Genomic DNA, 15,792 nt, shown 5'->3' with positions numbered 1-15,792 from the left:
CCCAATTTGGTGTATATTTTCTTGTTCATAGTAGCATAATAGACTCAGTTGAAGTTTTTCCTTCAAACTCTTCGAGGATGGCAATTCTAACAGTTAAAGTAGGGAATAAAACTTATCATACAAAAATCTTACTTGGAGATTTCAATGCTAAAATAGGAAGAGAAAAGAAGTATCGCACAGTTGTAGGAAAATGGCCAGCTCATAAATTAACGAACAAGAATGGCCAAAGATTAATTGAACTTTGTGCAGATCATGGACTCATTTTGGAAACCACCAGATTCATGAGGCGACCACATAAACTTATGACATGGAAATGCCCTAACATAAAATTGGGAGAGTTTCAGATTGATCATGTTGCTATGGATAAAGATTATCATAAAGAAATTTATAATGTCAGAGTCCTCCATGGACTAGACATTGACTCGGATCATTATATCTCAAAAATAAAAATCAAGTTGACACCAAAAAGGAAACACAAACGTAATCATCTCAAAGCAAGGAGAAATTATGATCCCAGTTACTTAATAAATAATAATATATATTTAAAGGTGTTTTGGATCTCTCTAAACGACAAATTAGAGACGATAATCAGCAAACTTAAAACCATAGCTGAAGAAATAGCTCCAATTAAAAGGAGAAAGAAACATGCATGGTGGAACGGGGAATGTGACAAAGCAATTCAAGCAAGGCACAAGGCATGGATAAATGATCAACAGAGGAAAACAGAAAAATCTCGAGAAGAACTAATTTTTGCCAGAAGACAAACAGCTAAGGAAATTAGGACAATTAAAAGAAATTACAAAAGGAAATGCTTAGCACAATAGAGGAAACATTCAATTAGCATAAAACAAGAGACTGTTACAAAACATTCAAGCAATATCAATCTAAGTTTACCCCTCCCACACTTATGTTAAGGAATAAAAATGGAAAAATGGCACACAATAATCAAGATAATGCTAACATTCTTGCAGAATACTTTAAAGAGTTACTTAATTGTGAGGATCCTGTGGAACATTTAGAATTTGACCCTAACCCAAAAAATAAAACTCCATTACAAAAGACTATACCACCAGTTTACAATGAAGTTAAAACAGCAATTAATGCACTTAAAAACTACAAAGCAGCAGGAGAGAATCAAATAGTAGCAGAAATATGGAAGAATGCTAATGATCAGACTATTTAAAACCTACATAAATACATCATTGATATTTGGAACATGGAGAAGCTTCCCAAGGAATGGAATACAGTGATAATCCACCCGCTGCATAAGAAAGGTGATCGCTCCGATCCAAATAATTATCAGGAGATATCCTTGCTTGATATTACATACAAGATTTTATCCGAGATTATATACACAAGAATCCAAGAACTTTGAGAATATCAGGGAGGATTTCAACCAGGTAGAAGCTGTCCAGATCAAATCATTAGTTTAAAATGGATAATGAAGCACCAAAGAGTTTGAAGTAAGGGTCTAGTCATCACGTTTGTAGATTTAAAAAAAGCATACGACGGTATTCATCGTGAATCATTATTAAAAAGCCTTAAGGAATTTGGATCACACCAAGAACTTGTTAACCTCATTAGTATGACTTTTAAAAATACGAAAGCAAAAGTTAAATTTAGAGGTGAATTATCAGAATAATTTTCTATAAGAACTGGACTTCGACAAGGAGACAGACTCTCACCATTGTTATTTAATTGTGCATTGGAGAAGGTTATGCGTGAATGGAACAAGAAATGCCAACCAGCTATCAAGATCGGTACAAATATTAAACTCAACTGCGTTGCTTTTGTGGATGATTTAGCATTACTTGCAAATACAATAGAAGAGGCTAAATTTCAAATTGAACAACTAGAACTTGTAGCCAAAAAAATGGGATTACAAATTTCATTTGAAAAAAACAGAAATGATGCCAACTTTTAAAGTTGATTTACCAGTTATTCAACTGAACAGTAATAAAGAGATTAAAATTGTTTAGAAATTCAAATATCTTGGGGAAATAATAACATGGAACACAAATGAAAAAGAAGCAATAGAACACAGAACAACTAAGTTTAAACAAGCACAAAGACTTACCTGGCCAACCTATTAAAAAATCTCTTTCGATAAACGCTAAGCTGAAACACTATAATTCCATAGTTAAACCAGAGGCAACATATGCTAGTGAAACTTTATTCAAATTAAATGTAAAATCTATAACAGACAAATTACAGAAAACTGACAGAAGAATTCTTAGAACAATTATTAATAAAAAACACCAAGTTGATGGACAATGGAGATTGTTGCCTAACAACATTGTCTATCGTGAATGTGAATCAATAATATCTACAATGTGTAAAAGAAGAATTTCCTTTTTCTGTCACGTATCAAGATTACCAGACACCAAGATATTGAAACAACTATGTGATCACTTTTTGAAAAATAAAATCAATAATAATTGGTTCAAAGAAGTTCAGGATGATTTGGAAGAATTGGGTATAACTCGGCAACAAATCAAAGACAGAAAAGTGAAGAGGATTTTGAAGAACAAAAGCACAAGTCTCATACTAAAAACAGTTGAACGGAAACAATATACTATATCGGACACACAAAGGGCTTCCAGGTCGGAGAGGATGAGAAAGTTCTGGGAGAAGAAAAAGAAGAAATTAACTCAAATGTATTGATTTAAGTGCTCCAATGTGGTTCTGATAAAAGATTGAAAGTTTGTTAGATTCAGATAGTGATTTGAGTGGTGTGGATGACATCGCTGTATGCGAAATCCTCAGTTCGGAATCAGGTACGAGCGATAGTGCGCAAAATGGTAATGTGCATGTCACGGCTAATACATTTCGATGGGAAAACATGTCTAATTATGTGGGTCAAATAGAACAGTTTATAAGGAACCCAGGACCTCAGAATGAAGCAGTTGGGGAATGTGATTGTGTGAAGGTTTTCAAGATGTTCTTTTCGGATGAGTTAGTGGAACTAACAGTTCGTGAAACAAATTTATATCCTGAGCAAAGTATCTGATCTACGGGCTTATTGCCACTTCATTCCAGAATGTGGATTGGAGATCAGTCACGAAGGACGAGATGTATGTTGTGATTGCTCTTTATATGCTAATGGGTATAATACAAAAGCCTACTCTACGAAGCTATTTTTCTAAGAACTCTATTCTGTCTACACCAATTTTTGGGTCCGTTATTTCAATGGACAGATTTGAATCAATTAGTCATTTTATGCATTTAAACAACAAAGAGGCAGTTGATACTCATCAGGGGCCCTCCAAACTTTTCAAAATTTATCCAGTTATGTTCTACCTAAAAATAAGTTCCAGTATTATTGAAATCCATAAAATAGTACCAAAGTTGTGTTGCTTTGAATAAAGCCTTGCACAAATCTGAGAAAGTTTAAACACCGCGCTCAGAACTCCTCCTGCAGCACAGAGACGACTGGGCATTTAAATCCACCGTGCTGAGCAATTGATAAACAGGACTACTCTTCTATCATCTATGGGTGTAGTGGGGGAGGCTTTTTTTTTTTCTTGTTTGTTACAAGTTGCTTTACTTTGCACCAACACAGACAGGTCTTATGGTGACGATGGGACAGGAAAGGTCTAGGAGTGGGAAGGAAGTGGCCATGGCCTTAATTAAGGTATAGCTCCGGCCTTCGCCTGGTGTGAAAATGGGAAAAAAACGGAAAACCATCTTCAAGGCTGCCGATGGTGGGATTCGAACCCACTATCTCCCGGATGCAAGTTCACAGCTGCGTGGCCCTAACCGCACAGCCAACTCACCTGGTAATGGACTTCTATCACAGGAACCAACTTATGATAGGAAAAAAAATGGTTCAGGAAGAAAAATAGTCAGCAGATTACCAGGTATTGATGGGGAGGTAGAAGAAAGAAAACATTGGTTGATTTCATATTAGTGGAAAAAGGACTTCAGAAAGATCTTATGGATTTTATGACTATGCCTGAGGAAGCTTTTGGGGGTAACCATAGAGCAGTGATAGCAAAGCTGAAAATAGGCAAGGTCACAAAACTACAAAATATAAAAGAGAAAGAAAGATAGGATCTGGAGATTGAAGGAAAAGGAGGTTCGTGAAGGGTTCAGGAAAGAATTATGAAAACTGATACCAAGGAGAGATATTAGTCAAGTTGAACAGGAATGGAATAATTTTAATAGTGCATTTGTAATGTATGCAGAGAAAATATGTGGTAGAACATCAGGAAATGTAAGAGAGAAAGAGACAACATGGTGGGAAAATAAGAAAACTTAGAAGGAATGGAAAACACAAAAGACTGAAGAGAGTAGAGTCAGATACATGGAAATGAAAAGAGTTTGCAAAGAGGTAGTAGCTGAAAAAAAAGTTGGGAAACATTCGCTCAGGAAGTAAAGGACCATCGGAACTGTGGGAAAAGGCTATTACTTGGAATTATAAGAAACTGTAGGAATGAAACTGTGAATGCAGGATTTGTAAAGAATAAGGCAGGAGTAATACTGACAGAACCAGGAGAGATAATGAAATAAAAAGAAATAAACTGTTGAACATTAGAAACATTAGAACATTAGAAATCAGCAGGTATCCAGGCAGCAGGAATAGAAGAAGTAACAGAGAAGGAATCAGACATTACAATGACTGAGGTGGAATGAGCATTTAAAAAGGTGAAAATGGGAAAAGCAGCAGGAATAGATGTAGTAGTCATAGAAATGATCAAGGCTGCAGGACCAGTGGGACTCCATTGGACTTATAGAATACTCGAGTGTGTATGGGGTGAAGAAAAAGTGCCCAAGAATTGGAAAGAGGGGGTTATAATACCAATATTCAAGAAAGGAGATAACATGATGTGTAGTATCTACCGAGGAATCACCATCCTCTCCCACGTTGCCAAGATAATGGACAGGATATTGGAAAGAAGAATTAGAGCAAAGGTGGAACAATTTGGATTCAGAAGTGGAAGGTCAACAGTAGACCCCATTTTCATTCTGAGATGGATCATGGAAAATAGCTGTGAATATTTGAAGGGTATAATAATATTTTATAGACTTAGAAAAGGCATATGACAGCATCGCCAGGAACAAAAGTGTGGTAAAGTCTGACAGACAGGGGCATTGGCAAGGACAATCAGGGGGGTGGGCCTTTTACCATCAGGAATGGAGAAAAGATGTACCAGTGAAGGGTAAAGACGTACTGTACTGTCCTATGTACGCCATTTTACACCTAACATAAACCTTGTGGATGATGGTATGATGATAAACGGGGATAAAAATCAGATTGTGAGTTTCACAAATAGGAAAAGTCCTCTCAGTTTTAATTACTGCATTGATGAGGTGAAAGTTCCCTTTGGGGATCAGTGTAAATACCTAGGTATAAATATAAGTAAAGATCTTCATTGGGAAATCACATAAATATGATTGTAAATAAAGGGTACAGATCTCTGCACATAGTGAGAGTATTTAGGGGTTGTACTAAGGATGTAAAGGAGAGGAGCATATTTGTCTCTGGTGAGACCTCAACTTGAGCATGGTTCCAGTGTATGGGACCCTTACCAGGATTACTTGATTCAGGAAATGGAAAAATTCCAAAGAAAAGCAGCACGATTTGTTCTGGGCGATTTCCGACAAAAGAGTAGTGTTACAAAGATGTTGTAAAGTTTGGGCTGGGAAGACTAGGGAGAAAGGAAACGAGCTGCTTGACTAAGTGGTATGTTCCGAGCTGTCAGTGGAGAGATGGCGTGGCAGGACAACAGTAGACGAATAAGTTTGGATGGTGTCTTCAAAGTAGGAAAGATCACAATATGAAGATAAAGTTGGAATTCAAGAGGACAAATTGAGGCAAATATTCATTTATAGGAAGGGGAGTTAGGGATTGGAATAACTTACCAAGGGAGATGTTCAATAAATTTCCAATTTCTTTGCAATCATTTAAGAAAAGGCTAGGAAAACAACAGACAGGTCGGTCGGTCGGTCGGTCGGTCGGTCGGTCGGTCGGTCGGTCGGTCGGTCGGTCGGTCGGTCGGTCGGTCGGTCGGTCGGTCGGTCGGTCGGTCGGTCGGTTTAGCCATCTCAGAGCATAATAATTTTGCCCCTACTCCATCCCACATCACAGATATTTTGCATGACATTTTTCATTGATCCTGCCAGATAAAACAGACACGTCACAGCTTTTATCTCTGGACCAGAAAATGGTACAATATCTTCCTTTGTTAATTCCCCCTCTCACTGTCAATATAGTTATTTGTGTTTTCTACAGCTATTTCTAGCGTTTCACCTGTGAAGAAAAGCTTCCAAGATTCTTGAGCAATTTGGGCTTGTACAATGGGACCCTTTATACCCAGGAGACATGTCACAATTTTGTAAGACCATGTTCTAACATTACTAATGGGAAACAAATTTCTTCACTCAATTGTTTTGTCTTTCCCAAGATATTTTCTGAATTATCTGGTGAATCTTTTTCATCAGATACTTCACTACTGTTGAGTTCCTGTTCAGTATTAATCTCACCTCTTTCTTCCATATGGTTCTCCTCATCAGTATCAGCTGTGTCCACCGCTGGTTCATTGCGATCTGAGATGGAATCCACAAGTTGTTTCCTTATTTTGCTGTCCTTATTTCCTAAGTAAATAAATAAATAAATAAATATATTATTCGGTTAGCGGAGGTTATTTGCAGAATATTAATCAAAGAAACAGACTTTGCTATTGAACAGTTATAACACAAAAACCTGCTGCAAAGCTATAAGAACCAGTTGCTCAACAGAGCTTATTTAATCATGACTGCCAAAATTGAGATTGCTGACATGCTACAATGTCAAGAGGCAGATTATTTTTGGAAAGTACTAAAGATCTGTAACATGTGTTCTGTAGTAAAGAATATAAAGAAATATGTTTGGATCTCTGAGACCCAGCACGAGCTCTGCTGGGATACGATTTTCTAGTTTACAATTTGCTTGTGTTAACTTTGAGATAATGTACTGTGTTTAAAAAATTAACTTATATTGCAATTATTTAGCTTCACATAACAAACACAGTGTGATTTGTAACAATAGTGAGACAAGAAATTTCCAAGAAATCTATTCTTTAACCTTATCATTGAAACTTATCAAAGAGTTAATGTTGTTACACCAATATTAAGACTTTAAAATTCTGTAAACCTTATGATATGCAAGTCTTTCTCTCAATTTCTATCATTCTCCATATATATCAGGGATATTTAATATGTTTCAGGGGGAAAAAGGAGCAAAAGGTGATCCTGGACCAATGGGCTTACCTGTAAGTATTTTATTTATTTCTGTTTACATATACAGAGTGCATATACCATCATCCATCTCTATACCATATCTTCATTTAACAATGATATACACTGAATGAGTTAATTATGCAATATGGGTCATATAGCAGTGATTTTGCATTCAGTAGATAGACCTAGTGGTTTGAACCCTACCATCAACAGCTCTGAAGATGGTTTTTCCATTGTTTCCCATTTCTACTGTACTTTAATTAAGGTCATGATCACTACCTAACCTAATATCTCTGAAAACCTACCTACGTTACTGCAACAGGGAAAAGCAGTAGCACTGTAGGCTATATAAATCACTTCAAACTTGTATCTAAACCTAAATTATAATATCTACTCTGCATGTAATATTAAAATGAAATAATTAACCAGTCTTTGTCATAACTTTTATGGATGTGCAATGAATTGAAAAATGTTGGGAGTCTTATTTTCTCCTTCCATTCCTTCCATAGCGATAGATAAATAAAGTATTTATTAGGAATTGTTATTATAATAGGGAAATAATTTGAATATATCTCATTTGAATATTTATTTTTCCATGACAACAATGTACTTGAAATAAACTTTCAGATTATTTAGGTCATGTTGAGTACCTACCCATGTTAATTTGAATACCTACATCCTTGAAAACAGTAAAAGTAGTCTGTGGGACATAAACCAGTATTATTATTATTATTATTATTATTATTATTATTATTATTATTATTATTATTATTATTATTATTATTATTATTATTATTATTATTATTTCCTACTTTATGTTGTACTACTTCCTGCGGGTACCTATCACTTCATCCTTGTGATGTACTCAACAGAACCTAAAAAACTGAAAGTTTATTTAAAATATTTATCATTGAATTTTACTGTCTATGAGTAATTCACAATGTTCAGTAGGCTATGTGTAAATGATGTTATTACAAGGAAAAGTCTTTTGTGAGCATTCAAATAATGTCATTTGTAGTAGGCTAATTAAAGAAGACAAACTTGTAGAAATTTTCTTTTTGATCATGTATGTGCAGCCTATATATGAGGCGGTCCGTTCCAAAACTCGTCTTATCCATTTAAAAAAAAAAAAATGAGTTAGAGGTAGCATTGCCTTCTTGATGATGTTTGTGATAGTTCTATCACAAAATTAAGCACCAAAACTCGCCTTTTCCCATAGAAATCTGTCACCAAACTTAGGCTATTGTTCCATAACTCGCCTTATCCACGGCGCTTGTCGTTCCAAAACTCGCCATATACAATCAACCAATAGGAATGGATAATTTCAGCACGTGACTCATGCTACAATTTACCCACGTTTTATGCCAGTCTTTCCACTCTTTAGTTGTTCTTGAACTGTGTAGTCTTTCATGCAGTTTTGTGCTGTGAATAGAGTGTATTAAGATGACAGAAAATATTGCTCTTGTTGTGGAAGGTATATAAAACTTGCTAATACAGAACAGTTTCACATTCAGGGCTGCCAAAAGACATTCTTGAATGTATTGCATGTCAGCAAAGATCGGGTTCAGAGGATTGACAGAAATCACTTCACGACAGGGAAACTTCCAACAGAAAAGAGGGGAGGAGCTAGGATCAAACCAGAGTACACTGAAAAGAGGCACTCAGTGCAATGTTTCATTGAAGGTTTGCAGTGTTGTGAAGGTCACTATTGCTGCAGAAAGTCACTGGTCAGACAGTATCTACCCGGAAATTTAAGCATCGCTAAGCTTTACAAAATGTATAACAAGAAATCGCCTGAAGAACTCACGGTGAAGCGGTGAAGAGTACACAAACTAAGGGCTGCAGCTTTTTTCAAAAAGCTCCAAGAAGAAAGGGACAGCATGGCAATATTTTCATTTGACTGTCAAAAGAATCTTATGAATCGAAAAGTTCCAGATCAAATTGCCTATTACAGTCACCAATTGTACACCTATAATTTTACTATTGTGAGGGGTACCTCACATGCCAAGTTGACAAAGGAGAATGTGTTTACATACACATGCATGGAGCATGAATTCAACAAGGGGTCTAATGAAACATCATCTGCAGTTTACCATCGATTATCACAAACTGATTTATCAAACTTCACTACTATACGAATTCGTGCGGATGGCTGCAGAGGACAGAACCGCAATTCTACAATGATTGCAATGATTGCAATGTGCTCATATTTCTTGACACACACAGCTCCGCCTAATATAAAAAGTGTTGAATTGGTCTTTCCTATGACAGGCCACTCATTTCTGCCCTCTGACAGGGTATTTGCTCAAGTCGAGAGAGAGAGAGAGAGGGAGAGAGAGATACGGAAATACCCTATAATCTGTACATACATACATACGTTATCATTATAGACTGTATTTGCTCAAGTCGAGAGAGAGAGAGAGAGAGAGAGAGAGATACGGAAATACCCTATAATCTGTACATACATACATACGTTATCATTATAGACTGTTATGGCTTTCAGCGTTCAGTCTGCAAGCCTCTGAGAATTTACTAAACGTCGCCACAATCCTCGATTTGCAACTAGTGTTGTGGCCTCATTTAGTTGTATACCTCTTATCTTTAAATCGTTAAAAAAAGCGAGTCTAACCATCGTCATCTTGGTCTCCCTCTACTTCTCTTACCCTCCATAACAGAGTCCATTATTCTCCTATTCTCCATTCGCCTCACATGACCCCACCACCGAAGCTGGTTTATGCGTACAGCTTCATCCATCTAGTTCATTCCTAAATTAGCCTTTATCTCCTCATTCCGAGTACCATCCTGCCATTGTTCCCACCTGTTTGTACCAGCAATCATTCTTGCTACTTTCATGTCTGTTACTTCTAACTTATGAATAAGATATCCTGAGTCCACCCAGCTTTATCCAGCAGAATATGAAGACATCTTTAGCAAACATGCTGAAGTCTTCAAGTTTGGCAGAGACTGCTCGGTGAACAATTGGAAAATGGTTTCTGAAAATATGATGAAAATGCCTGCATCTTGGCACTTTGAATTTTCTTCAGTGAAACGATTTGTTATTAGCAGAGACTCACTGGGAAATGTCACCCTTATGGGGAGAACCTCATTACAACTCAGACATCGGTTTAGGAAAATCCGTAATGAGAGATATGCTAATGCCACCTGAATTATTGCCAGGAGTAAACTTGAATCCCGCCAAAGTAAAGGACGTAAAAAGTTTGCTTGAAAAGCATTTTGGAATGGATTGGGATAGGAATGAGTTGCTTTCTTTTTATAAGAATCTGTTCACCTCAATTTCTGTAGACAAAAACAATCTTGCTGAAGAAACAGAAGTTCTTTGTGATGGAACTCAAGGGGAGGGAACAGATTTGAGAGTTTGATTAACAACAAAGTTATGTTTTATTGTTCAAGTTACTTCTATTGTGAGTGCAGTGTAGCCTATAAAGGGAAAAAATCTCTCCAAATACTATGGATAGGATGTAAATATGATAAATCACACTGCTGTGTTTAATTTATTTGTGAATATCATTATACTGATAGCAAAAAAGTGCATGAGTGTACTGGTGAGTTTTATTACAACATTATATTCTCAATCTTTTCATTTTTCTTGTTTTAAAATAAGTTGTGTGAGGTAATATATTTTGAATTTTTTTGGGTGCTGCAAAACTCGTCTTATCCAAAATACAAATGTAATTTATTGACGTTCTACTAATTATATTTATAATTCTTCAGTAAGACGACCGACCCTATGACATTGGATTTGAACGCGTCGTAATACATTTAAACAAGTGAGACTTATATTACGAAAATTACAGGTTTTTTGCTTTTCCTGAAAAATCACTTATGATGGATAAGACGAGTTTTGGAACGGACCGCCTCATATAACTTTTTCACTTTGTAATAAGTACTCATTTTAAGTTGCACTGCTATTTTCTTATTGTAATCTAATAATGATCAGAAAAAGATTTGCCTATAAAGTTAGCCAAACTAAACTCATAGAGATGCTTGATAAATTGCTGTACTTCAAATTCATAGAGTATTTGTATCTTGTCTCCAGGGTCCCATGGGCCTTCGAGGAGAACCCGGTCGGCCAGGGGAGATAGGCAAGTCTGGCTCTATGGTAAGATCTACACATTCTTAAAACATCAACAACACAAACAAGTCATCAAGCTAACCAAACTCTTGTGTTCAGCAAAACTAACTGTGTGCCAGCAATCCAACTAACAACTTCGGAGCCATTTGCAACAACATTCACCAGCAACAATACAACGCACACACAACGTTATAAAATTATTTATCAATTTAACTCTATTACAAAGAGTGGGCAAAGTATTATTGCTGTATGTGTATAATTAGTGAATGTTAATCAACTTGTGGATAACAAGAGAATACAATAACCGCCTGCCCAAGTGTGAATTTAGATAAACATTATACTACTAATGTTGCATCACTGAAGAAACTAATGGAAGTATTTTGCATTAAGCTCAATAAAACTCCGCTGTCTGGCCCACACTATTAGAGTGCCTACAAAATGAATGCCTCATGAAAATTTTAGAGGAGGAACATCTGTTAAGTAGAATCTGTAAAAATAAAAAAAATGTTTTTGAAGAAAATTTTGATTCCTAGAACCTTATAATACATGTGATGAAAACAAACTATGTATGTGCCAACAGTATTTATATTAACATATATTTTAATGGAAGACAAGACGACAAACAGTTTATTTCATTTCATTCCCTTCTTTGACGAATGTTGATGCAAACTGGCTTAAGTTTCCAACTAAAAACTAATAACACTAAGTTTGTATTTTAGGTATGGTAGTGAATCTAAAGGATGTGAATAAATACAAAAAGTACATCTGTACTGATTCTTTTCATGGAGCAAAAGACTGCATACATACATTAAACTGTGTGTTCTTGACAAATATAATATGTTGAAATTACAACATTTTATTTATATAGTGAAATGTGTGAGAGGTGTACATGATGAGAATGGAATTATAAGGGAGATAAGTAACTTATAGAATTTAAACTCAAGCATAAGTCAGTGAAAATAATAATATAATGACACAAAACTATTAAAAGTATTAAAAAGGAACAAACAAATGTCACATCAAGTCTTATATAAATTATCCATTATTCTCAAGAAAGAAGGTACAATTACAGCTGCAGTACAATTCTGGAGAGCTCCCTAATCTATTCAGTCATCAGAGTTTAGTAAGGCTAGTTATCTGTTTTACAATTTATTATGTTACTGTTTGGGTCATCAGTCTGTAGAATAGTTTCATGCAGTCCTCCATCTACCCTATCTTACCCTAACAATCATAAAACTATGTACTGACAATTATTGCCGACTAAATCTTCTCTAACTGGTACTGGTATGTCATATTCGTATTGAGGCATTTCTCCACCATTATATGTTTCTAAATTTTATCTTTATATTCAAAAATTCCCTGAGCCAAAGGTTCTTATAGGGAATAGTAAAATGACTGGTATTTGGAATAACTACAATAACTGTTATTACAGACAACAAATTTGAGCAGAACCAGCGTATCTCATGTAAAAATAATAATACACACTAGATACTGTATATCATAAAAACCTATAAAGGATTGTGAGTACGAGAAACAAGAAAATAGGAGAAAGTAATTACAGGCAATCATCGAATTATGGTAGTAAGGAAGTAAGCTGAAGTTCATTATGAAATTATCAGGATTTGTCATATAATATTTTTATATTTTGAATAAAAGTTTTTATTCTCCTTTACACAGGCTCCATTTTATCTCTTTTGATAAGATGTTAGGCACTGAACCAAAAGGATGATAATGCTAATAAGAACATTATTATGGTTTGAATTGATGGAGTTAAATGTTGTTGGATGCTGGTAATTGTTGTTTTCTCACCTCATGCTGTTTGAAAACTGAGTATTGTATTAAGGCACATCTTGATTCAGTGCAAGACTTAAATTAGTGTGTATTAAGTGGCATAAACCAAACAGTATAACTGAAAGTGTATCTCTTGCCGACATTCAATAAGGAAGGTACACATAATGAGGAATGCGTCCACAATTTCCCCTCCCCCAAGGGGGTCATAACTTGGGAGCTTCCAAAGGGACCCTAGTTGAGTCTGGTATTGCTGCCATTTATTGAACCACGCTTCTGGCTTTCCCTACCTGACTCCTGCTTATTAAGTCTTGTTCTTGACGCAGCAGTATAATGTTCATAAAGCCTACGGACTACCTCATTATTATATCCTTTATTACTTTTTCCTTGCTTTTGCCTACCCCTCATTCTTCAAACTGTCAGAACTCTTCTGTTTGCTTCCTCTGGTTACTGATGCTCCAAATCAGTAGCGGCTGGTGGTATCTGAGGCTGGGTGTTGCACCAAAATTTTCAGTGTCACCTTTTCATAGCTTCCAGAAATAACAAGAAACTCTATTATCGTTAAGTAATGAACAATATTCATATTAAAACTGACATATATCTGGCAATTACAACCCAGAAAATAAGAGGAGATCTTTTTTTCGTGTGGCTATTTCTAGCCGAGTGTGGCCCTTGTAAGGCAGACCCTCCGATGAGGGTGGGCGGCATCTGCCATATGTAGGTAACTGCGTGTTATTGTGGTATATAATAATTTCGTGTGGCTATTTCTAGCCGAGTGCAGCCCTAGTAAGGCAGGCCCTCCAATGTGGGTGGGCAGAATCTGCCATGTGTAGGTTAACTGCATGTTATTGTGGTGGAGGATAGTGTTATATGTGGTATGTGAGCTGCAGGGATGTTGGGGACAGCACAAACACCCAGCCCCCAGGCAACTGGAATTAACCAATGAAGGTTAAAATCCCCGACCCGGCCGCGAATCGAACCCGGGATCCTCTGAACCGATGGCCAGTACGCTGACCATTCAGCCAACGAGTCAGACTGTTATTGTGGTGGAGGATAGTGTTATGTGTGGTGTGCAAGTTGCAGGGATGTTGGGGACAGCACAAATACCCAGACCCCGGGCCATTTGAATTAACTAATGAAAGTTAAAATTCCCGACCCGGCCGGGAATCGAACCCGGGACCCTCTGAACAGAAGGCCAATACGCTGACCATTCAGCCAACGAGTCGGACAGGATAATTATACACTACAACTATAGCCACTCTTATTAATAATGTTATTGGCTTTTTTACTAATGACTTTTTACGGTTTTCGGAGACGCTGACGGGCCGTAATTTAGTCCCGTAGGAGTTCTTTTACAGCCAGTAAATCTACTGACACGAAGCTGACATATTTGAGCATCTTCAAATACCACCGAACTGAGCCACGATCAAACCTGCCACGTTGGGATCCGAAGGCCAGCGCCTCAACCGTCTGAGTCACTCAGCCTGGCACAGTTACTGTTACCTCACATGAAATGAAAATTCGCCCTCCTGTTTTTCATTGAAGCACGATGTTGGTAATATTGTGGGTGGTCTGGTATGGCATGGAAAAAGTACCCAGCAAGTTGGCTCTGAAGATGGTTTTCCGCAGTTTCCCATTTTTACACCAGGCAAATGCTGTGGCTGTGCCTTAAATAAAGCCACGGCCACTTCCTTCCAACTCCTAGCCCTTTTCTATTTTATCGTCGCCGTAAGAATTATCTGCATCGATGCAACGTAAATGAAATTTGTAAATTTAAAAAATCGAAATGAATTTCCTCTGCGAGAGGAGAGAAAGTAGGAATGAAGTAATCTCCACAGAGTGGCGCAATCTAACGGGGACATTTGGAACTGTTTCTCGATAGGGGACTTGCTAGTTTCGTGCAACTCCCTGACACCGAGCATGCTATCTGATGCTATGCAGGTTTAGGCTCGTCCCTGCTGAGGTACATTGCGCCGCGCTGTCCGCTAGGGAGTTGCCTTAAGAAAGCAAACCCCCTGAATTTGATTCGAAGCCAGCAGCGTTTATTGGTCCGTTAGTTCAGCATTAGTTCAGCGATCGACCAAAGATGGTTCATTTTAACATGCTTTTGAATATATATTAGGTTTATTAAACTAAAACATCAGAAGAAAAGACGACAAATGAAGGGTAAAATTATTGGGAGTTGTGCAACACTGCAACAATACCACGCACCGCCCCTGCTCCAAATAGTATGCTTCAGCACTTCAATAAACATGAAAGCACCCATATTCTCAGTGATAAATGAGCATACCTTAAACAAGGAACAGTCAAAGATTTCTACGTTAATACAGTCAGAGATTTAAGGACTGTATATTGGCAGCATGGTTAGGGGCACACAGCTGTGAGCTTGCTTGCATTCGGGAGATGGTGGGTTTGAATCTCACCATCGGCAGCCCTGAAGGTGGTTTTCTGTGTTTTCTCATTTTCACACCAAGTGAATGCTGAGGCTTTACCTTAATTACGGCCACGGCTGCTACCTTCCCAGTCCTAGTCCATTCCCATCCTTGCATCTCCAAAAGCCTTTGATATGTTAGTGCAATTTTAAACCACTAACACGGAACACTATTGATTATGGGAACTACACTTTGGCAAAGAACATTAGTACGTAAATGTCAAGCAACTACAAGAACTTCTTAGGAATAGAATATCTT

At 37.0% G+C, this 15,792-nt stretch overlaps 1 protein-coding gene across 1 annotated transcript in view; it reads left to right on the top strand.

Annotated features, from left to right (window-relative positions):
• The window catches only part of LOC136861524 (collagen alpha chain CG42342), a 381,636-nt gene that overhangs the window by 231,272 nt on the left and 134,572 nt on the right, over positions 1 to 15,792 (top strand). Inside the window, exons 20-21 of the mRNA XM_067138827.2 lie at positions 7,209 to 7,253; positions 11,279 to 11,341. Coding sequence (XP_066994928.1) covers positions 7,209 to 7,253; positions 11,279 to 11,341 — 108 coding nt within the window. The remainder of the gene's footprint in view (positions 1 to 7,208; positions 7,254 to 11,278; positions 11,342 to 15,792) is intronic.

This window comes from Anabrus simplex, chromosome 1 (assembly GCF_040414725.1).
Source record: "Anabrus simplex isolate iqAnaSimp1 chromosome 1, ASM4041472v1, whole genome shotgun sequence".
Taxonomy (NCBI): Eukaryota; Metazoa; Arthropoda; class Insecta; order Orthoptera; family Tettigoniidae; genus Anabrus; species Anabrus simplex.
Note: the sequence above shows the minus strand (reverse complement) of the source record. Positions and strands in the feature narration are given on the sequence as shown.